This window comes from Oncorhynchus tshawytscha, linkage group LG14 (genome assembly GCF_018296145.1).
Source record: "Oncorhynchus tshawytscha isolate Ot180627B linkage group LG14, Otsh_v2.0, whole genome shotgun sequence".
Classification (NCBI taxonomy): domain Eukaryota; kingdom Metazoa; phylum Chordata; class Actinopteri; order Salmoniformes; family Salmonidae; genus Oncorhynchus; species Oncorhynchus tshawytscha.
The window spans coordinates 1280186-1303506 of NC_056442.1; the positions used below are offsets into that span (position 1 = coordinate 1280186).

The 23321-nt window shown below is 46.2% G+C and overlaps 1 protein-coding gene across 2 annotated transcripts; it reads left to right on the plus strand.

Moving 5' to 3' along the window:
- Window positions 1-1610: 1610 nt before the first annotated feature.
- On the plus strand, window positions 1611-8250 carry LOC112267661 (C-X-C chemokine receptor type 2-like). 2 transcript variants are annotated; one of them, XM_042296715.1, is made up of 2 exons: window positions 1611-1734; window positions 6777-8250. In XM_042296715.1, the coding sequence occupies exons 1-2, from the start codon at window positions 1728-1730 to the stop codon at window positions 7841-7843; spliced, it is 1074 nt and encodes a 357-aa protein (XP_042152649.1). In that variant the 5' UTR covers window positions 1611-1727; the 3' UTR covers window positions 7844-8250. The 2 variants fall into 2 exon arrangements, with proteins under 2 accessions (XP_042152649.1, XP_042152648.1); XM_042296714.1 differs by lacking the exon at window positions 1611-1734 and adding an exon at window positions 2164-2384.
- The last annotated feature ends 15071 nt before the right edge of the window (window positions 8251-23321 follow it).

The window sequence follows — 23321 nt, forward strand, 5'->3', positions numbered from 1 at the left end:
AGGGACAGGCAGAGTTCAGTAATCCAGAGAGGGGCAACGGTACAGGTCAGCAGGCAGGCTCAGGGTCAGGGACCGGCAGACTGATCAGGCAGGCTCAGGCTCAGGGACAGTCAGAGATCAGTAATCCAGAGAGGGGCAAAGGTGCAGACTGGTCAGGCAGGCGGGCTCGGAGTCAGGACAGGCAAGGGTCAAAACCAGGAGGGTGAGAAACTGGAAACCGCAGGCGCTTGAACAAACAAGACGAACTGGCACAGACAGACAGAAAACACAGGTATAAATATCCAGAGGATAAGTGGGGAAGATGGGCGACACCTGGAGGGGGTGGAGACAAGCACAAGGACAGCTGAAACAGATCAGGGCGTGACATGTTAGGCCAAGCCGACTAGCTATGGATCATAGCCGGGGTTGTACTGGACTAGCGTGTGTGTAACTATTAGGCCCATTGGTGCTCATCTTAAAGTGGTACTCCAGTCTCCTTTTAATCTCATTTAACACCTGATTTACTTAAAAGACACACCTCAGATGGTCCAGGCATCCTCACGAGGATGGCATAACACATTCTCATCAGACCAACTCCTTGAATTCCCTACTCCTTGAAGTTTGCAGTTGTGCCTATAAAACACAATTGTACCATTTACTGTGTGCATTTGACTGTATTAATACTTGGGATATTGCTTTAAAAACAGTAAAAGTAAAAAAAATCACTGGAGGATGTCTTTAAGTGAAGATGTCTCGACAAAGACAAGGGCATCAGAAGTTAAAGGATAGTCTTTCTCTGTCTGTCTCTAACTTACCGTATTATATTTAGTAATGTGCTCTCAGGTCCACCAACAGCTGACAGAAAAAGAAACTGCCTAAAAAGTTCCAAACTGCTGTCAAACTTCTCTTTTTAACAATTCAATGAAAAAGTGGAGTATATGACTTTCATTTCTTATTATTTCTTATAATAAATAAAGAACATGTTTATCTGTAGAGGTAGAGTTTCTAAATGCAAAACATATCTTATCATCCAGTGGAAGTTAGATGATCTTTCTATGTATTGATTGTTGCTGCCTTCTTGGCCAGGTCTCCCTGGAAAAAGAGACTCTGGGTCTCAATGGGCATTTCCTGGTTAAATAAAGGTTAAATAAAATAAAGAATTTCCCATTCTGTTCACACTCTTTTGTATTAATTCATCCTCCCATGGAATGACTTTTGCTAAAAAAAACAGTAGTGCAATTTTCATTAGGACACAGTCATTGGCCCCGGGTGAGGTTTCCCCTAGTGTAGATCTAGGATCAGCTTCCCTAATTCCAACCATAACAATGAGTAGGCAAAACTGACCAAAGATTAGTGTCTAGGGTAATCTTCACCCTAGACCTCATCATTGAGGAAGCAGAATTTGAGGCTGACAAATTTGGGGCGGCAGGGTAGCCTAGTGGTTAGAGCGTGTGACTAGTAACTGGAAGGTTGTGAGTTCAAACCCCAGAGCTGACAAGGTACAAATCTGTTGTTCTGCCCCTGAACAGGCAGTTAACTCACTGTTCCTAGGCCGTCATTGAAAATAAGAATTTGTTCTTAACTGACTTGCCTGGTTAAATAAAGGTAAAAAAAAAAAAAAAATATGAAGCAGGTTCAGTGACACAATATTGGTCACTAAACAGGATATCTCGACACTTCCATCTGAGCTCTGATGTCTTTAAAACAGTGGCAACTCCCTCTTCATTATCATAGAACTGGATGCAAAGATGGGAGGTGAGAACTTATAGTTTGTAAATACTCATGAAATTCAGATGTTTGGGTGGATGTTTGGGTGGATGTTTGGGTGGATGTTTGGGTGGATGTTTGGGTGGGATGGATGGATGGGTGGATGGATGAATGGGTTTGAGAGGGTGTAAGGATAGGTTTGGGTGGAGATATGGATACATGGGTGTGGTGGAAGGATGGATGAAGGGATAGGTTTGGATGGATGTGTTTTGGTGGATGAGGTTGGGTGGATGAATGGGTGAAGTGATGGGTTTGGATGGAAGGGTTTGGTGGGTGGATGGATGGATGGGTGGGTGGGGGTGGGTTTGGGTGGATGAAGGGATGGGTTTGGGTGGATGAAGGGATGGGTTTGGGTGAAGTGATGGGTTTGGATGGGTGGGTTTGGGTGAATGAAGGGATGGGTTTGGATAGATGGATGGGTTTGAGAGGGTGGAAGGATAGGTTTGGGTGGAGATATGGATACATGGGGTGTGGTGGAAGGATGGAAGGTAAAAAAAAAAAAAATATATGAAGCAGGTTCAGTGACACAATATTGTTCACTAAACAGGATATCTCGACACTTCCATCTGAGCTCTGATGTCTTTAAAACAGTGGCAACTCCCTCTTCATTATCATAGAACTGGATGCAAAGATGGGAGGTGAGAACTTATAGTTTGTAAATACTCATGAAATTCAGATGGATGGGATGTGTTTGGGTGGATGTTTGGGTGGGATGGATGGATGGATGGGTGGATGGATGAATGGGTTTGAGAGGGTGTAAGGATAGGTTTGGGTGGAGATATGGATACATGGGGTGTGGTGGAAGGATGGATGAAGGGATAGGTTTGGATGGATGTGTTTTGGTGGATGAGGTTGGGTGGATGAATGGGTGAAGTGATGGGTTTGGATGGAAGGGTTTGGTGGGTGGATGGATGGATGGGTGGGTTTGGGTGGATGAAGGGATGGGTTTGGGTGGATGAAAGGATGGGTTTGGGTGAAGTGATGGGTTTGGATGGGTGGGTTTGGGTGAATGAAGGGATGGGTTTGGATAGATGGATGGGTTTGAGAGGGTGGAAGGATAGGTTTGGGTGGAGATATGGATACATGGGGTGTGGTGGAAGGATGGATGAAGGGATAGGTTTGGATGGATGTGTTTTGGTGGATGAGGTTGGGTGGATGAATGGGTGAAGTGATGGGTTTGGATGGAAGGGTTTGGTGGGTGGATGGATGGATGGGTGGGTTTGGGTGGATGAAGGGATGGGTTTGGGTGGATGAAGGATGGGTTTGGGGTGGGTGAAGGTTTGATGGATGGGTTTGGGTTGGATGGATGGATGGGTGGGTTTGGGTGAATGAAGGGATGGGTTTGGATAGATGGATGGGTTTGAGAGGGTGGAAGGATAGGTTTGGGTGGAGATATGGATGGATGGGGTGTGGTGGAAGGATGGATGAAGGGATAGGTTTGGATGGATGTGTTTTGGTGGATGAGGTTGGGTGGATGAATGGGTGAAGTGATGGGTTTGGATGGAAGGGTTTGGTGGGTGGATGGATGGATGGGTGGGTTTGGGTGGATGAAGGGATGGGTTTGGGTGGATAGAGGATGGGTGGATGGGATGGATGGATGGGTGGGTGGATGAAGGGATGGATTGGGTGGATGGATGGGTTTGGGTGGGTGACTTATGGGATGGATGGATGGGTTTGAGTGGATGGATGGATGGGTGGATGGATGAATGGGTTTGAGAGGGTGTAAGGATAGGTTTGGGTGGAGATATGGATACATGGGGTGTGGTGGAAGGATGGATGAAGGGATAGGTTTGGATGGATGTGTTTTGATGGATGAGGTTGGGTGGATGAATGGGTGAAGTGATGGGTTTGGATGGAAGGGTTTGGGTGGGTGGATGGATGGATGGGTGGGTTTGGGTGGATGAAGGGATGGGTTTGGGTGGATGAAGGGATGGGTTTGGGTGAAGTGATGGGTTTGGATGGATGGGTTTGGGTGGGTGGGTGGATGGATGGATGGGTGGGTTTGGGTGAATGAAGGGATGGGTTTGGATAGATGGATGGGTTTGAGATGGTGGAAGGATGGTTTGGGTGGAGATATGGATGGATGGGGTTGGTGGAAGGATGGATGAAGGGATAGGTTTGGATGGATGTGTTTTGGTGGATGAGGTTGGGTGGATGAATGGGTGAAGTGATGGGTTTGGATGGAAGGGTTTGGGTGGGTGGATGGATGGATGGATGGATGGGTTTGGGTGGATGAAGGATGGGTTTGGGTGAAGTGATGGGTTTGGATGGATGGGTTTGGGTGGGTGGGTGGATGGATGGATGGGTGGGTTTGGGTGAATGAAGGGATGGGTTTGGATAGATGGATGGGTTTGAGAGGGTGGAAGGATAGGTTTGGGTGGAGATATGGATGGATGGGGTGTGGTGGAAGGATGGATGAAGGGATAGGTTTGGATGGATGTGTTTTGGTGGATGAGGTTGGGTGGATGAATGGGTGAAGTGATGGGTTTGGATGGAAGGGTTTGGTGGGTGGATGGATGGATGGGTGGGTTTGGGTGGATGAAGGGATGGGTTTGGGTGGATAGAGGATGGGTGGATGGGATGGATGGATGGGTGGGTGGATGAAGGGATGGATTGGGTGGATGGATGGGTTTGGGTGGGTGACGTATGGGATGGATGGATGGGTTTGAGTGGGTGGATGGATAGGTTTGGGTGGATGGATGAATGGGTTTGAGTGGGTGGGTGGATAGGTTTGGGTGGAGATATGGATGGATGGGGTGGGTGGAAGGATGGATGAAGGGATATGTTTGGATGGATGGGTTTGGGTGAGTGGATGGATGGATGGGTGGGTTTGGGTGAATGAAGGGATGGGTTTGGATAGATGGATGGGTTTGAGAGGGTGGAAGGATAGGTTTGGGTGGAGATATGGATGGATGGGGTGTGGTGGAAGGATGGATGAAGGGATAGGTTTGGATGGATGTGTTTTGGTGGATGAGGTTGGGTGGATGAATGGGTGAAGTGATGGGTTTGGATGGAAGGGTTTGGTGGGTGGATGGATGGATGGGTGGGTTTGGGTGGATGAAGGGATGGGTTTGGGTGGATGAAGGGATGGGTTTGGGTGGATGGATGGGTTTGGATAGATGGATGGGTTTGAGTGTGTGGATGGATAGGTTTGGGTGGATATATGGATGGATGGATGGGGTGGGTGGATGGATGGATGGATGGATGAAGGGATAGGTTTGGGTGGATGAGGTTGGGTAGATGAATGGGTGAAGTGATGGGTTTGGATGGTTGGGTTTGGGTGGATGAAGGGATGGGTTTGGGTGGATGGATGAGTTTGGGTGGATGAATGGATGGGTTTGGATGGGCTTGAGTGGGTGGATGGGTTTGGGTGAATGGGTGGATGTATGGGTGGGTTTGGGTGGGTGGATGGATGGGTGGGTTTGGGATGGTGGATGGATGGATTAGGGTGGGTGGCTGGATGGATGGGTTTGGGTGGCTGGATGGATGGGTTTGGATGGATGGATGGGTTTGAGTAGGTGGATGGATGAAGTGATGGGTTTGGATGGATGGATGGGTTTGGGTGGGTGGATCAGTTTGGGTGGATGGATGGATGGGTGGATGGATGGGTTTGGGTTTAGGTGGATGTGCTTGGGTGGATGAATGGACAAAGGGTTGGGTTTGGATGGATTGATGGTTTGGGTGGGTGGATGAGTTTAGGTGTAGGAAGGGATGGGTTTGGATAGATGGATGGGCTTGAGTGGGTTGATGGATAGGTTTTGGTGGGTTGGCGGATGAATGGATGGGTGGGTTTGGGTGGGTGGATGGGTTTGGGTGAATGGGTGGATGTATGGGTGGGTTTGGGTGGGTGGATGGATGGGTGGGTTTGGGATGGTGGATGGATGGATTAGGGTGGGTGGCTGGATGGATGGGTTTGGGTGGCTGGATGGATGGGTTTGGATGGATGGAGGGGTTTGAGTGGGTGGATGGACAGGTTTTGGTGGATATATGGATGGATGGATGGATGGGTTTGAGTAGGTGGATGGATGAAGTGATGGGTTTGGATGGATGGATGGGTTTGGGTGGGTGGATGAGTTTGGGTGGATGGATGGATGGGTGGATGGATGGATGGGTTTGGGTTTATGTGGATGTGCTTGGGTGGATGAATGGACAAAGGGTTGGGTTTGGATGGATTGATGGTTTGGGTGGGTGGATGAGTTTAGGTGGAGGAAGGGATGGGTTTGGATAGATGGATGGGCTTGAGTGGGTTGATGGATAGGTTTTGGTGGGTTGGCGGATGAATGGATGGGTGGGTTTGGGTGGGTGGATGGGTTTGGGTGAATGGGTGGATGTATGGGTGGGTTTGGGTGGGTGGATGGATGGGTGGGTTTGGGATGGTGGATGGATGGATTAGGGTGGGTGGCTGGATGGATGGGTTTGGGTGGCTGGATGGATGGGTTTGGATGGATGGAGGGTTTGAGTGGGTGGATGGACAGGTTTTGGTGGATATATGGATGGATGGATGGATGGGGTTTGAGTAGGTGGATGGATGAAGTGATGGGTTTGGATGGATGGATGGGTTTGGGTGGGTGGATGAGTTTGGGTGGATGGATGGATGGGTGGATGGATGGATGGGTTTGGGTTTAGGTGGATGGATGAAGGATGGGTTTGAATGGATGGATGGGTTTGGGTGGGTGGATCAGTTTGGGTGGGTGGATGGATGGTTTAGGATGGATGAAGGGATGGGTTTGGATAGATGGATGGGCTTGAGTGGGTTGATGGATAGGTTTTGGTGGGTTGGTGGATGAATGGATGGGTGGGTTTGGGTGGGTGGATGGATGGATAGGTTTGGGTGGATGGATGGGTGGATGGGTTTGGGTGGCTGGATGGATGGGGGTTTGAGTGGGTGGATGGAAGATGTGATGGATAGAAAGAAGTGTGCAGAATATCTGTTGACTGTATAAGAAGCTTTAGGTAGAATAACAGTATAAGACTAGGTGATCATATCATAAAAAGATCCCCACTGACTACTGTTTTCCCATCTCCAACAGAGATCCTGGACTATAAGCCAGACTATGACTATAAGTCAGCCAACGACTCCTATTACTTCAACATCACCTCCTTTGAACTGAACTTTAACACATTGTCCTGTGCAGCTCAGCCCCTTTCTCCCGGTGCCGTCATATTCCTGTTTGTCCTTCACGTCGCCATCTTCCTATTGGCTGTTCCTGGTAACCTACTTGTGGGGCTCGTGATTGGCTTCAGTCAACAGTCCCTAACCCCATCCGACATCTACCTGTTTCACCTGACTGTAGCTGACGGGCTGCTGGCTCTGACCCTGCCCTTCTGGGCTGCTGCCACGCTCCACGGATGGATCTTTGGTGACTTCCTGTGTAAGTTCCTCAGCCTGGTTATGGAGGCTAGCTTCTACACCAGCATCCTGTTCCTGGTGTGTATCAGTGTCGACCGCTACCTGGTGATCGTTCGCCCTGCCAAGTCCCGTAAGGGCCGCCGAAGGGCCTGCAGATGGTACGCCTGCACCTTCATCTGGGCTCTGGGGGGCGCCCTCTCTCTCCCTGCCCTCTTCAACGACGCCTTCACGCCCCAGAGCGGTGGTCCGACGAGGTGTGCTGAGCAATTTGACGTCAGCAGTGCCACCCACTGGCGGCTCGCTACTCGCGGCCTACGCCACATCCTAGGGTTCCTGCTCCCACTACTCATCATGGTGGCGTGCTACAGCATCACCGTGGCCCGGTTGCTGCAGACGCGCGGCTTCCAGAAGCACAGGGCCATGCGGGTCATCATTGCCGTGGTGTTCGCCTTCCTCCTGTGCTGGACGCCGTTACACATGACAGTGATGGCCGACACCCTGATGAGGGCCAAGCTGGTGCACTTCGACTGTGCTGTGAGGAACAGGGTGGACCTGGCCCTCCTGGTCACCCACAGCCTGGCCCTGGTCCACAGCTTTGTTAACCCAGTGCTGTATGCCTTCGTGGGGGAGAAGTTCAGGGGGAACCTGGTTGCCCTGGTCAGGAAGTCACGAGGACCAGAGAGGGGGTCTTCGTCTCGATTTAGCAGGTCGACATCCCAGACCTCAGAAGGGAATGGACTGTTATGATTGATCTGACAGGTTGTCCCCACATTACTTTGAATCAGGGTTGGGGTCAATTCCATTTCAATTCCACTCAATTCAGGAAGCACTCTAAAATTCCAATTCCAATGCTTTTCAATGAGGACATTTTTTAAATCGAAATTTGGTTCACTTTCTGAACTGACTGGAATTGAAATGGAATTAACTCCAACCCTGCTTTGAATAACGTATAAGATTGTCCCTTTGTAACATATTGTAACCTAACATTCCTTGCCTGACATTGAATATGTGCTGGCACTATCAGGCTGCAGACTCAGATCCTGTATGTATGTGATCTTTAATGTCCCTCCATATACTATTGCCCCTGGTGTCTGTACATGTATATAATGCCCTCTGTTGTCTGTTGTATTAGGTAATAAATACCCTGTGCTGTTGTTTGTCCAAAGCTGCTTGATAAGACACCAGACACATTTCCTCAAAGGGTATAATGACACAGTAAACTCAACTGTGATGTGACCAACTAGTTCCAAATCTTTCAACACTCAAGAGTTAAAACCGCACAGGCTATAATTGGCTCCCTTCTAGTGTTTGGTATTAAGAAGGCCCTACAGCCGGTTTATTACCCATATGTTCTGTTATTACTAATTGACTATTACTCCCATTCACCAGCAGAGGGCAGTCATTACATGGGTCTGAATGGGATACCAGCTCTGACTGCTCCATAGGCCTCCTGATTAGCTAGCTGGTGAAGGCAGCCATAATGAGGTCACTACTATTTGAAAGCTGCCCGGAGTATGTCACAGTTATGATATTGGACCTGTCTTCTGTTTGGATGATGTGGACAGGCGATGTCATTTACAAAATAGCCTCCAATACCCTACTCAATAAATTGGATGCAGTCTAGCACAGTGCCAATCCATTTTGTCACCAAAACTCCATATACTACCCACTAGAGGTCGCATGATTATGATCTTTCAACCCCGAGGACGAAAAAAGCCGATACCGATTAATCGGACGATTTTTATTAAATGTATTTGTAATAATGACAATTACAACAATACTGAATGAACACTTATTTTAACTTAATATAATACATCAATAAAAATCCATTTAGCCTCAAATAGATAATGAAACATGTTCAATGTGGTTTAAATAATGCAAAAACAAAGTGTTGGAGAAGTAAAAGTGCAATATGTGACATGTAAAAAAGTTAACGTTTAAGTTCCTTGCTCAGAACATGAGAACATATGAAATCTGGTGGTTCCTTTTAACATGAGACTTCAATATTCCAAGGTAAGAAGTTTTAGGTTGTAGTTAATATAGTATTTATAGGACTATTTCTCTCTACCATTTGTATTTCATATACCTTTGACTATTGGATGTTCTTATAGGCACTATAGTATTGCCAGGGTTACAGTATAGCTTCCGTCCCTCTCCTCGCCCCTACCTGGGCTCGAACCAGGAACAGATCGACAACAACCACACTCGAAGCAGCATTACCCATCACTCTACAAAAGCCGCGGCCCTTGCAGAGCAAGGGGAATAACTACTCCAAGTCTCAGAGTGAGTGACGTTTGAAACGCTATTAGCGCACACCCAGCTAACTAGCTAGCCATCTCACATCGGTTACACCAGCCATTAGGCTGATAGGCTTGAAGTCATAAGCAGCGCTGTGCTTGCGAAGAGCACAGCGCTCAGTCAGACTGCTCTATCAAATCATAGACTTAATTATAACTTAATAACACACAGAAATATGAGCCTTTGGTCATTAATATGGTCGAATCCGGAAACTATCATTTCGAAAACAAAATGTTTATTATTTCAGTGAAATACGGAACCGTTCAGTATTTTATCTAATGGGTGGCTTCCCTAAGTCTAAATATTCTTGTTACATTGCACAACCTTCAATGTTATGTCATAATTACGTAAAATTCTGGCAAATTAGTTCGCAATGATCCAGGCTGCCCATACTGTTGCATATACCCTGACTCTGCGTGCAATGAACGCAAGAGAAATTACACAATTTCACCTGGTTAATATTGCTTGCTAACTTGGATTTCTTTTAGCTAAATATGCAGGTTTAAAAATATATACTTCTGTGTATTGATTTTAAGAAAGGCATTGGTGTTCATGGTTAGGTACAGTCGTCCAACAATTGTGCTTTTTTCGCAAATGCGCTTTTGTTAAATCATCCCCCAGCGTTGCATCGATTATATGCAACACAGGACACGCTAGATAAACTAGTAATATCATCAAGCATGTGTAGTTATAACTAGTGATTATGATTGATTTTTTTTAATAAGATAAGTTTAATGCTAGCTAGCAACTTACTTTGGCTTCTACTGCATTCGCGTAACAGGCAGCCTCCTCGTGGAGTGCAATGAGAGGCAGGTGGTTAGAGCGTTGGACTAGTTAACTGTAAGTTTGCAAGATTGAATCCTCCGAGCTGACAAGGTGAAAATCTGCCGTTCTGCCCCTGAACAAGGCAGTTGACCCACCGTTCCTAGGCCGTCATTGAAAATAAGAATATGTTCTTAACTGACTTGCCTAGTTAAATAAAGGTGAAATTTTAAAAAATAGGGAGGAGAGGAGAGAGAGAAGGAGATTTTTGCATTTTTGGTGCATCGTTGTCACCCTCAGTGAGTCAGTATGTTGTATGAGCGTTGAAGGAATAATCCAATCAAAAACGATATTTTGGTCTTTTTGTCATTACTCTACCGTTGATACAGTCCCAAAATGTTTTGCATGTCATCAACCAAATTTTCAAGATACATATCTTGAGTCCAATATCTTGAAAACTTGACTGCTGACAGGAAAACATGTTGGGACTGTATCAACAGTAGACTAATGACAAAAAAGACAGCAAAGGAACTCTGTCCCCCCCTGTCCTCACTCCCTGTATCTCTCTCTACCTCACCCTCACACAATCTCTTCTGTATCTCTCTCTACCTCACCCAGTATCTCTCTCTACCTCACCCTTACACAATCTCTCTCTCCTGTATCTCTCTCTACCTCACCCTCACACAATCTCTCTCTCCTTTATCTCTCTCTACCTCACCCTTACACACTCTCCTGTATCTCTTTATCACTGAATCCTCCCTCCTTTTATCTGTTTCTCTATCTCCTCATCCCTCTTCACATTACCTCCTCTCTCTTCCTGTCTCTCCTTCCACTGACAGAGAGGTTCCTAACCCCAACACAACGACGCAGCACTCATCACCTACATGCTCCCCAAGGGCCTAAGAGATGCTCTGCCATTTCCTGATTGCTAAAATTCTAATAGTTCACCTAATATATTTTACATAACCAAAACAGACCTACCGCTTCTTAGACTTACTTTAAATGAGAATGACAGATCTTTAACTAACATTTCTATGTGAATTATTGTTGGGTTGCCCCAAAACGTACATATCGTAGCTTTAAGGGAGCTTTAGGGAGATGTTAAACTAACAGCCTGGAAGAATAGTCTGTTTCTGTGGCCATTTCACTTGCTTATGGCTGCAAAAGTTGGAAAATGCAATTGAGCAGTGCCAAAATTTACTTAGAGACACATTTTCAAGAGAAACTGTGGAACTAATTGGGAATTCAGAATTAGGCCATGATAAATCAAATCAAATCAAATCAAATCAAATTTTATTTGTCACATACACATGGTTAGCAGATGTTAATGCGAGTGTAGCGAAATGCTTGTGCTTCTAGTTCCGACAATGCAGTAATAACGAGCAAGTAATCTAACTAACAATTCCAAAAAAAACTACTGTCATACACCGTGTAAGGGGATAAAGAATATGTACATAAGGATATATGAATGAGTGATGGTACAGAGCAGCATAGGCAAGATACAGTAGATGATATCGAGTACAGTATATACATATGAGATAAGTATGTAAACCAAGTGGCATAGTTAAAGTGGCTAGTGATACATGTATTACATAAGGATGCAGTCGATGATATAGAGTACAGTATCAACGTATGCATATGAGATGAACAATGTAGGGTAAGTAACATTATATAAGGTAGCATTGTTTAAAGTGGCTAGTAATATATTTACATCATTTCCCATCAATTCCCATGATTAAAGTGGCTGGAGTAGAGTCAGTGTCATTGACAGTGTGTTGGCAGTAGCCACTCAATGTTAGTGGTGGCTGTTTAACAGTCTGATGGCCTTGAGATAGAAGCTGTTTTTCAGTCTCTCGGTCCCAGCTTTGATGCACCTGTACTGACCTCGCCTTCTGGATGGCAGCGGGGTGAACAGGCAGTGGCTCGGGTGGTTGATGTCCTTGATGATCTTTATGGCCTTCCTGTAGCATCGGGTGGTGTAGGTGTCCTGGAGGGCAGGTAGTTTGCCCCCGGTGATGCGTTGTGCAGACCTCACTACCCTCTGGAGAGCCTTACGGTTGAGGGCGGTGCAGTTGCCATACCAGGCGGTGATACAGCCCGCCAGGATGCTCTCGATTGTGCATCTGTAGAAGTTTGTGAGTGCTTTTGGTGACAAGCCAAATTTCTTCAGCCTCCTGAGGTTGAAGAGGCGCTGCTGCGCCTTCCTCACGATGCTGTCTGTGTGAGTGGACCAATTCAGTTTGTCTGTGATGTGTATGCCGAGGAACTTAAAACTTGCTACCCTCTCCACTACTGTTCCATCGATGTGGATGGGGGTGTTCCCTCTGCTGTTTCCTGAAGTCCACAATCATCTCCTTAGTTTTGTTGACGTTGAGTGTGAGGTTATTTTCCTGACACCACACTCCGAGGGCCCTCACCTCCTCCCTGTAGGCCGTCTCGTCGTTGTTGGTAATCAAGCCTACCACTGTTGTGTCGTCCGCAAACTTGATGATTGAGTTGGAGGCGTGCATGGCCACGCAGTCGTGGGTGAACAGGGAGTACAGGAGAGGGCTCAGAACGCACCCTTGTGGGGCCCCAGTATTGAGGATCAGCGGGGAGGAGATGTTGTTGCCTACCCTCACCACCTGGGGGCGGCCCGTCAGGAAGTCCAGTACCCAGTTGCACAGGGCGGGGTCGAGACCCAGGGTCTCGAGCTTGATGACGAGCTTGGAGGGTACTATGGTGTTGAATGCCGAGCTGTAGTCGATGAACAGCATTCTCACATAGGTATTCCTCTTGTCCAGATGGGTTAGGGCAGTGTGCAGTGTGGTTGAGATTGCATCGTCTGTGGACCTATTTGGGCGGTAAGCAAATTGGAGTGGGTCAAGGGTGTCAGGTAGGGTGGAGGTGATATGGTCCTTGACTAGTCTCTCAAAGCACTTCATGATGACGGATGTGAGTGCTACGGGGCGGTAGTCGTTTAGCTCAGTTACCTTAGCTTTCTTGTGAACAGTAACAATGGTGGCCCTCTTGAAGCATGTGGGAACAGCAGACTGGTATAGGGATTGATTGAATATGTCCGTAAACACACCGGCCAGCTGGTCTGCGCATGCTCTGAGGGCGCGGCTGGGGATGCCGTCTGGGCCTGCAGCCTTGCGAGGGTTAACACGTTTAAATGTCTTACTCACTTCGGCTGCAGTGAAGGAGAGACCGCATGTTTCCGTTGCAGGCCGTGTCAGTGGCACTGTATTGTCCTCAAAGCGGGCAAAAAGTTATTTAGTCTGCCTGGGAGCAAGACATCCTGGTCCGTGACTGGGCTGGGTTTCTTCCTGTAGTCCGTGATTGACTGTAGACCCTGCCACATACCTCTTGTGTCTGAGCCGTTGAATTGAGATTCTACTTTGTCTCTGTACTGGCGCTTAGCTTGTTTGATAGCCTTGCGGAGGGAATAGCTGCACTGTTTGTATTCAGTCATGTTACCAGACACCTTGCCCTGATTAAAAGCAGTGGTTCGTGCCTTCAGTTTCACACGAATGCTGCCATCAATCCACGGTTTCTGGTTAGGGAATGTTTTAATCGTTGCTATGGGAACGACATCTTCAACGCACGTTCTAATGAACTCGCACACCGTATCAGCGTATTCGTCAATGTTGTTGTCTGACGCAATACGAAACATCTCCCAGTCCACGTGATGGAAGCAGTCTTGGAGTGTGGAGTCAGCTTGGTCGGACCAGCGTTGGACAGACCTCAGCGTGGGAGCTTCTTGTTTTAGTTTCTGTCTGTAGGCAGGGATCAATAAGATTTGTCCATGACGCAAGCAGTACTAATTTTACACATACTCACAAACACACCTAAAAAAACACAGAAATATGAACCCACCATGTTCTTTCCCAAGGTGCCAAGGTCTTTGGGTGGCCTCAAGCATGTCATCAGCCCTGGACAGCCTGCTGACAGATCAAACACACTCTGGCCTCTAGGGCAGGATCATCAACTAGATTCAGCTGTGGGACATTTTTTTCTTGAGCGGATGGTCAGGGGGCCAGAACATAATTACAAATAATTTGTGGACTGCAAATTGACCCAAACATATCATATTTGACTAAAACATAGTCACTATTATGAGTGTGAATACTTAGGAACAGATTTTTAAAATGTAAATCACCTTAGCAGATTTGATGGTGTTTTTACAGTCTTTTATGTTCCAAACTTTTTTTTCTGCTCTACGGAGTGTCAGATGTGTGTGTGTGTGTGTGTGTGGATAAACAAGAGAATGTGTGTCCATATTCCTCTTCAACTAGCACAGATGCTTGTTCTCAGCTACTGTAGTCAACGTACAGTTTCATTATGAGTGATTATCACATTGAACGTTAGAGCAAATAAACATGATAGAAAAGTTGGTTCTTCTCTGTATGAGTGGTGTTCTGGCATTGAACCAGTCCCTCCCTCAGAGAGACTGACAGACCTACAGATATACTACTCCATAACTACTGCATAGCAACCTCATTATGAACCTGATCTTACTCCAGGGATTGGACAGATGTGTTTTATAGGCCTCATTCCAAAAACAGTTATACCTTCGTGAGCATAGCACAAGGAATAGAAGTGTGTGTGTGTGTGTGTGTGTGTGTGTGTGTGTGTGTGTGTGTGTGTGTGTGTGTGTGTGTATGTGTGTATGTGTGTGTGTGTGCGTGCGTGTGAGAGAGAAAGAGCGAGAGAGAGGGAGAGAAAGAGAGAGAAAGAGAGAGAGAAAGAAAGAAAGAGAGAAAGAGAAAGAGAGAGAGAGAAATAAAGAAAGAAAGAAAGAAAGAAAGAGAGAAAGAAAGAAAGAGAGAGAGAGAGAGAGAGAGAAAAAGAGAGAGAGAAAGAGAGAGAAAAAGAGAGAGAAAGAAAGAGCGACAGAGAGAAAGAGAGCGACAGAGAGAGAGAGAGAGAGAGAGAGAGAGAGAGAGAGAGAGAGAGAGAGAGAGAGAGAGCATATGTGTGACTGTATGTGATGTAATGTTTTGATTCTGTTACTGGTCAGGCTTGACAAAGGAGCTGTAAACATGAAAATTGTGGTTTTAAGCAGGAGCAGTGAGGGTCCTTCAGGAGAAGGCTCAGTTCTCAACATAAGACTCTATCCTTAACTTCTCCCTCCCAGAGAGGCATTATCCAACCCTGCAACGTGATGAGGTCACTCTGATGCAACTGCAACCCGCTCCTCCGACCTGCAAAACAACCATGGGTGGAATTCAATCAAACATGCACTGAGGATGAATCCCAAAGAAACAAACAAGTAGGGCATGTGTTATTACTGTGCAATTATAATTTGACCATGTTGTTTCTTAGTACATACCAGGTCATTTCTGACTCCTAGAAAGTGCAGCTGATATTCCATGATAGGAAGCCAGAGTAGAGAACCGCAGTTCAAATAATATGGGAATATAAATAAACTAAATTAGAGGAAGTCTTTATTTCAGCACTTCCTTACCAACCTTGAACCAATCAGCTCGAGGAAGCCAGCAGAGTAGGTCAAACACACACATGATGTAGGCATATGCTCACATACAGTACAAACACACACACCACGTTTAAAGGAAAACACACACACACAGGCACGCATGCAAACGCACACACAAGCACACACACCACATCAGTGTGTCCCATTTTTCATTCCTGAAAAATCTGACAGTTTCTGTTTTTCTGTCATGACCTCACAGTAAAGCACTCTCTCTAAATTGTCATACTTGGGTGTGGGGACAGAATTCCCCCCTGTTCAGATGGCTCCAACAGTCTCAGCATGATCTGGCTGTTGCAGTATAAACTACACATTTTTGTAGTTATTTTTATTTAACCTTTATTTAACTAGGCAAGTCAGGTAAACTCGGCAAACATGGGTTTAGTCTGAAATGGCACCCTACACACTACTGTATATAGTGCACTACTTTTGACCTGGGCCAATTGTAAGTCACTCTGGATAAGAGTGTCTGCTAAATGACTAAAATTGAGATTAAACATTTCAGACGCAGACATGGAATCCAAGGGATAATGTTGCAGGTGGTCGTTAATCTCTTATCACACAACTTGGAAAGCTACAAAGGACAATACAAATATGGCGATTGCAATAGGGTTTATAAGTTTAAAAAAATATATATTTCACCTTTATTTAACCAGGTAGGCTAGTTGAGAACAAGTTCTCATTTACAACTGCGACCTGGCCAAGATTTTTTAATTTTTAAATTTATTTATTTCACCTTTATTTAACCAGGTAGGCTAGTTGAGAACAAGTTCTCATTTGCAACTGCGACCTGGCCAAGATAAAGCATAGCAGTGTGAGCAGACAACACAGAGTTACACATGGAATAAACAATTAACAAGTCAATAACACAGTAGAAAACAAAGGGGGGAGTCTATATACAATGTGTGCAAAAGGCATGAGGAGGTAGGCGAATAATTACAATTTTGCAGATTAACACTGGAGTGATAAATGATCAGATGGTCATGTACAGGTAGAGATATTGGTGTGCAAAAGAGCAGAAAAGTAAATAAATAAAAACAGTATGGGGATGAGGTAGGTGAAAATGGGTGGGCTATTTACCAATAGACTATGTACAGCTGCAGCGATCGGTTAGTTGCTCAGATAGCTGATGTTTGAAGTTGGTGAGGGAGATAAAAGTCTCCAACTTCAGCGATTTTTGCAATTCGTTCCAGTCACAGGCAGCAGAGTACTGGAACGAAAGGCGGCCAAATGAGGTGTTGGCTTTAGGGATGATCAGTGAGATACACCTGCTGGAGCGAGTGCTACGGATGGGTGTTGCCATCGTGACCAGTGAACTGAGATAAGGCGGAGCTTTACCTAGCATGGACTTGTAGATGACCTGGAGCCAGTGGGTCTGGCGACGAATATGTAACGAGGGCCAGCCGACTAGAGCATACAAGTCGCAGTGGTGGGTGGTATAAGGTGCTTTAGTGACAAAACGGATGGCACTGTGATAGACTGCATCCAGTTTGCTGAGTAGAGTGTTGGAAGCCATTTTGTAGATGACATCGCCGAAGTCGAGGATCGGTAGGATAGTCAGTTTTACTAGGGTAAGCTTGGCGGCGTGAGTGAAGGAGGCTTTGTTGCGGAATAGAAAGCCGACTCTTGATTTGATTTTCGATTGGAGATGTTTGATATGAGTCTGGAAGGAGAGTTTGCAGTCTAGCCAGACACCTAGGTACTTATAGATGTCCACATATTCAAGGTCGGAACCATCCAGGGTGGTGATGCTAGTCGGGCATGCGGGTGCAGGCAGCGATCGGTTGAAAAGCATGCATTTGGTTTTACTAGCGTTTAAGAGCAGTTGGAGGCCACGGAAGGAGTGTTGTATGGCATTGAAGCTTGTTTGGAGGTTAGATAGCACAGTGTCCAATGACGGGCAGAAAGTATATAGAATGGTGTCGTCTGCGTAGAGGTGGATCAGGGAATCGCCCGCAGCAAGAGCAACATCATTGATATATACAGAGAAAAGAGTCGGCCCGAGAATTGAACCCTGTGGCACCCCCATAGAGACTGCCAGAGGACCGGACAGCATGCCCTCCGATTTGACACACTGAACTCTATCTGCAAAGTAATTGGTGAACCAGGCAAGGCAGTCATCCGAAAAACCAAGGCTACTGAGTCTGCCGATAAGAATATGGTGATTGACAGAGTCGAAAGCTTTGGCAAGGTCAATGAAGACGGCTGCACAGTACTGTCTTTTATCGATGGCGGTTATGATATCGTTTAGTACCTTGAGTGTGGCTGAGGTGCACCCGTGACCGGCTCGGAAACCAGATTGCACAGCGGAGAAGGTACGGTGGGATTCGAGATGGTCAGTGACCTGTTTGTTGACTTGGCTTTCGAAGACCTTAGATAGGCAGGGCAGGATGGATATAGGTCTGTAACAGTTTGGGTCCAGGGTGTCTCCCCCTTTGAAGAGGGGGATGACTGCGGCAGCTTTCCAATCCTTGGGGATCTCAGACGATATGAAAGAGAGGTTGAACAGGCTGGTAATAGGGGTTGCGACAATGGCGGCGGATAGTTTCAGAAATAGGGGGTCCAGATTGTCAAGCCCAGCTGATTTGTACGGGTCCAGGTTTTGCAGCTCTTTCAGAACATCTGCTATCTGGATTTGGGTAAAGGAGAACCTGGAGAGGCTTGGGTGAGGAGCTGCCGGGGGGGCGGAGCTGTTGGCCGAGGTTGGAGTAGCCAGGCGGAAGGCATGGCCAGCCGTTGAGAAATGTTTATTGAAGTTTTCGATAATCATGGATTTATCGGTGGTGACCGTGTTACCTAGCCTCAGTGCAGTGGGCAGCTGGGAGGAGGTGCTCTTGTTCTCCATGGACTTCACAGTGTCCCAGAACTTTTTGGAGTTGTAGCTACAGGATGCAAACTTCTGACTGAAGAAGCTGGCCTTAGCTTTCCTGACTGACTGCGTGTATTGGTTCCGGACTTCCCTGAACAGTTGCATATCACGGGGACTATTCGATGCTATTGCAGTCCGCCACAGGATGTTTTTGTGCTGGTCGAGGGAAGTCAGGTCTGGGGTGAACCAAGGACTGTATCTGTTCTTAGTTCTGCATTTTTTGAACGGAGCATGCTTATCTAAAATGGTGAGGAAGTTACTTTTAAAGAATGACCAGGCATCCTCAACTGACGGGATGAGGTCAATGTCCTTCCAGGATACCCGGGCCAGGTCGATTAGAAAGGCCTGCTCGCAGAAGTGTTTTAGGGAGCGTTTGACAGTGATGAGGGGTGGTCGTTTGACTGCGGCTCCGTAGCGGATACAGGCAATGAGGCAGTGATCGCTGAGATCCTGGTTGAAGACAGCGGAGGTGTATTTGGAGGGCCAGTTGGTCAGGATGACGTCTATGAGGGTGCCCTTGTTTACAGAGTTAGGGTTGTACCTGGTGGGTTCCTTGATGATTTGTGTGAGATTGAGGGCATTTAGATTGTAGGACTGGCGGGGTGTTAAGCATATCCCAGTTTAGGTCACCTAACGGAACAAACTCTGAGGCTAGATGGGGGGCGATCAATTCACAAATGGTGTCCAGGGCACAGCTGGGAGCTGAGGGGGGTCGGTAGCAGGCGGCAACAGTGAGAGACTTATTTCTGGAGAGAGTGATTTTCAAAATTAGTAGTTCGAACTGTTTGGGTATGGACCTGGAAAGTATGACATTACTTTGCAGGCTATCTCTGCAGTAGACTGCAACTCCTCCCCCTTTGGCAGTTCTATCTTGACGGAAGATGTTATAGTTGGGTATGGAAATCTCTGAATTTTTGGTGGCCTTCCTGAGCCAGGATTCAGACACAGCAAGGACATCAGGGTTAGCAGAGTGTGCTAGAGCAGTGAGTAAAACAAACTTAGGGAGGAGGCTTCTGATGTTGACATGCATGAAACCAAGGCTTTTTCGATCACAGAAATCAACAAATGAGGGTGCCTGGGGACATGCAGGGCCTGGGTTTACCTCCACATCACCCGCGGAACAGAGAAGGAGTAGTATGAGTGTGCGGCTAAAGGCTATCAAAACTGGTCGCCTAGAGCGTTGGGGACAGAGAATAAGAGGAGCAGGTTTCTGGGCATGGTAGAATATATTCAGGGCATAATGCGCAGACAGGGGTATGGTGGGGTGCGGGTACAGCGGAGGTAAGCCCAGGCACTGGGTGATGATGAGAGAGGTTGTATCTCTGGACATGCTGGTTGTAATGGGTGAGGTCACCGCATGTGTGGGAGGTGGGACAAAGGAGTTATCAGGGGTATGAAGAGTAGAACTAGGGGCTCCATTGTGAACTAGAACAATGATAACTAACCTGAGCAACAGTATACAAGGCATATTGACATTTGAGAGAGACATACAGCGAGGCATACAGTAATCACAGGTGTTGAATTGGGAAAGCTAGCTAAGACAGTAGGTGAGACAACAGCTAATCAGCTAGCACAACAACAGCAGGTAAAATTGCGTTGACTAGGCAACGGGGCCGACAGATAAAACATAAACAAGCAGAATGGAGTACCGTGATTAATGGACAGTCCAGTGTGCATCAGCTATGTAGCCAAGAGATCAGTGTCCAGGGGGCAGCGGTGGATGGGGCAGGGAAGCTGGACTGGCGAGTGTTATCCAGGTTGAAAAAAAGTTAACAATGACTAAATAGCTTGTAGCTAGTTAGCTGGTTAGCTTCTGGAGGTTCTTGAGTGTGTTCTAAAAATTAAAAATAATAGCGATTCCGTATCACATTGGGTGAGGCAGGTTTCCGGAAAGGTATAAACAGATTAAAAATCAAGAAGAGATAGAAAGTAAATATGGGTCTGGTGAGTGTTTGGGACGCGGCGATTCAGACGGTTAGCAGGCCTGTGCTAACAAGCTAACAGTTCGTAGGCCCGGGCTAAACAAGGTAGCAGTTAGCGGACCGGGGCTAGACAAGGTAGCAGTTAGCAGGCTGAGTTTAGCAAGCAGGGAGATAGCGAGGGCTAGAGAGTTGGCCTTTGGGGGACGTCGCGATGGGGTGAGTCTGTTTATTCCTCTTCATGCGGTGACATCGATAGACCGGTCGTGGGCCCGGGTATTGTAGCCCAGGAGTATGCTACGGTGGTAGTACAGGTGCGCTGGCCGGGCTAGCTTCACGCTAAGTGGGTGGAAACGCTAGCCAGGAGTAATCATCCGGGGTTGCAGTTTAGCTAGATAGCTAGTTGTGAAGATCCAGCTGAAAAATGTTCCGTTTGCGGTGGGAATCCGGGGATGAAAAATAAATAGGTCCGTTATGCTCTGGTTAGAGTCGCATTGTTCGAACTGGCGAGAGCTTTCCGAGCTAAAGGTTAGCTTAGCTGATGACCGGTTAGCTGAAGACCGCTAGCATAGCTGGTGGTTAGCTGGCTAGCTTCAGTTGAGGGGTTCCGGTTCCGAAGTAAATATAAATACTTTAGGAAAAATAGCTACATTGGGTGAGGCGGGTTGCAGGAGAGTATTTGGAAGCTTAGGTTTAGCAAAATGTTTTTAAAGAGATATGCGAAGAAAAATATGTAAAAAACGAAAAAGAAACAATATGTACAAGGCACACGACGCGACAGGTCGACTTACTGCTACGCCATCTTGGATCGAAGATAAAGCAAAGCAGTTCGACACAAACAACAACACAGAGTCATACATGGAATAAACAAACATACAGTGGGGCAAAAAAGTATTTAGTCAGCCACCAATTGTGCAAGTTCTCCCACTTAAAAAGATGAAAGAGGCCTGTCATTTTCATCATAGGTACACTTCAACTATGACAGACAAAATAAGAAAAAAAATATCCAGAAAATCACATTGTAGGATTTTTAATGAATTTATTTGCAAATTATGGTGGAAAATAAGTATTTGGTCAATAACAAAAGTTTATCTCAATACTTTGTTATATACCCTTTGTTGGCAATGACAGAGGTCAAATGTTTTCTGTAAGTTTTCTGTAAGTTTTCTCCTCTAGAGCAGTGATGTTTTGGGGCTGTTGCTGGGCAACACAGACTTTCAACTCCCTCCAAAGATTTTCTATGGGGTTGAGATCTGGAGACTGGCTAGGCCACTCCAGGACCTTGAAATGCTTCTTACGAAGTCACTCCTTCGTTGCCCGGGCGGTGTGTTTGGGATCATTGTCATGCTGAAAGACCCAGCCACGTTTGATCTTCAATGCCCTTGCTGATGGAAGGAGGTTTTTACTCAAAATCTCACGATACATGGCCCCATTCATTCTTTCCTTTACACGGATCAGTCGTCCTGGTCCCTTTGCAGAAAAACAGCCCCAAAGCATGATGTTTCCACCCCTATGCTTCACAGTAGGTATGGTGTTCTTTGCATGCAACTCAGCATTCTTTGTCCTCCAAACACGACGAGTTGAGTTTTTACCAAAAAGTTATATTTTGGTTTCATCTGACCATATGACATTCTCCCAATCTTCTTCTGGATCATCCAAATGCTCTCTAGCAAACTTCAGACGGGCCTGGACATGTACTGTCTTAAGCAGGGGGACACGTCTGGCACTGCAGGATTTGAGTCCCTGGCAGCATAGTGTGCTACTGATGGTAGGCTTTGTTACTTTGGTCCCAGCTCTCTGCAGGTCATTCACTAGGTCCCCCCGTGTGGTTCTGGGGTTTTTGCTCACCGTTCTTGTGATAATTTTGACCCCACGGGGTGAGATCTTCCGTGGAGCCCCAGATCGAGGGAGATTATCAGTGGTCTTGTATGTCTTCCATTTCCTAATAATTGCTCCCACAGTTGATTTATTCAAACCAAGCTGCTTACCTATTGCAGATTCAGTCTTCCCAGCCTGGTGCAGGTCTACAATTTTGTTTCTGGTGTCCTTTGACAGCTCTTTGGTCTTGGTCATAGTGGAGTTTGGAGTGTGACTGTTTGAGGTTGTGGACAGGTGTCTTTTATACTGATAACAAGTTCAAACAGGTGCCATTAATACAGGTAACGAGTGGAGGACAGAGGAGCCTCTTAAAGAAAAAGTTACAGGTCTGTGAGAGCCAGAAATCTTGCTCGTTTGTAGGTGACCAAATACTTATTTTCCACAATAATTTGCAAATAAATTCATAAAAAATCCTACAATGTGATTTTCTGGATTTTTTCCCCTCATTTTGTCTGTCATAGTTGAAGTGTACCTATGATGACAATTACAGGCCTCTCTCATCTTTTTAAGTGGGAAAACTTGCACAATTGGTGGCAGACTAAATACTTTTTTGCCCCACTGTACAGTCAATTATACAATAGAAAAAGTCTATATACAGTGTGTGCAAATGAGGTAGGATAAGGTAGGTTGGCAATATATAGGCCATAGTGGCGAAATAATTACAATATAGCAATTAAACACTGGAGTGATAGATGTGTAGAAGATGTGTGCAAGAAGATATACTGGGGTGCAAAGGAGCTAAATAAATCATATAAATAACAGTATGGGGATGAAGTACTGTAGTTCATCGATAGTTAAATATTAGGTCAATAATAATATTCATCATCATTAATAAACACACACGTTTCAAGGCTAAACATATTTTAACACCCATCCATTTTAAATAAGCATGCTTATGTTCCACACGGGGACCAGTCTTTGGAAGTTGTCGTACTGGGCAGGTTATGGGAGGCTGAGGGAGGGAGGAATGAGCAGAGTTGAATTACAAACACATTTGCGGGTACCTTTTCTCCACTCCATACC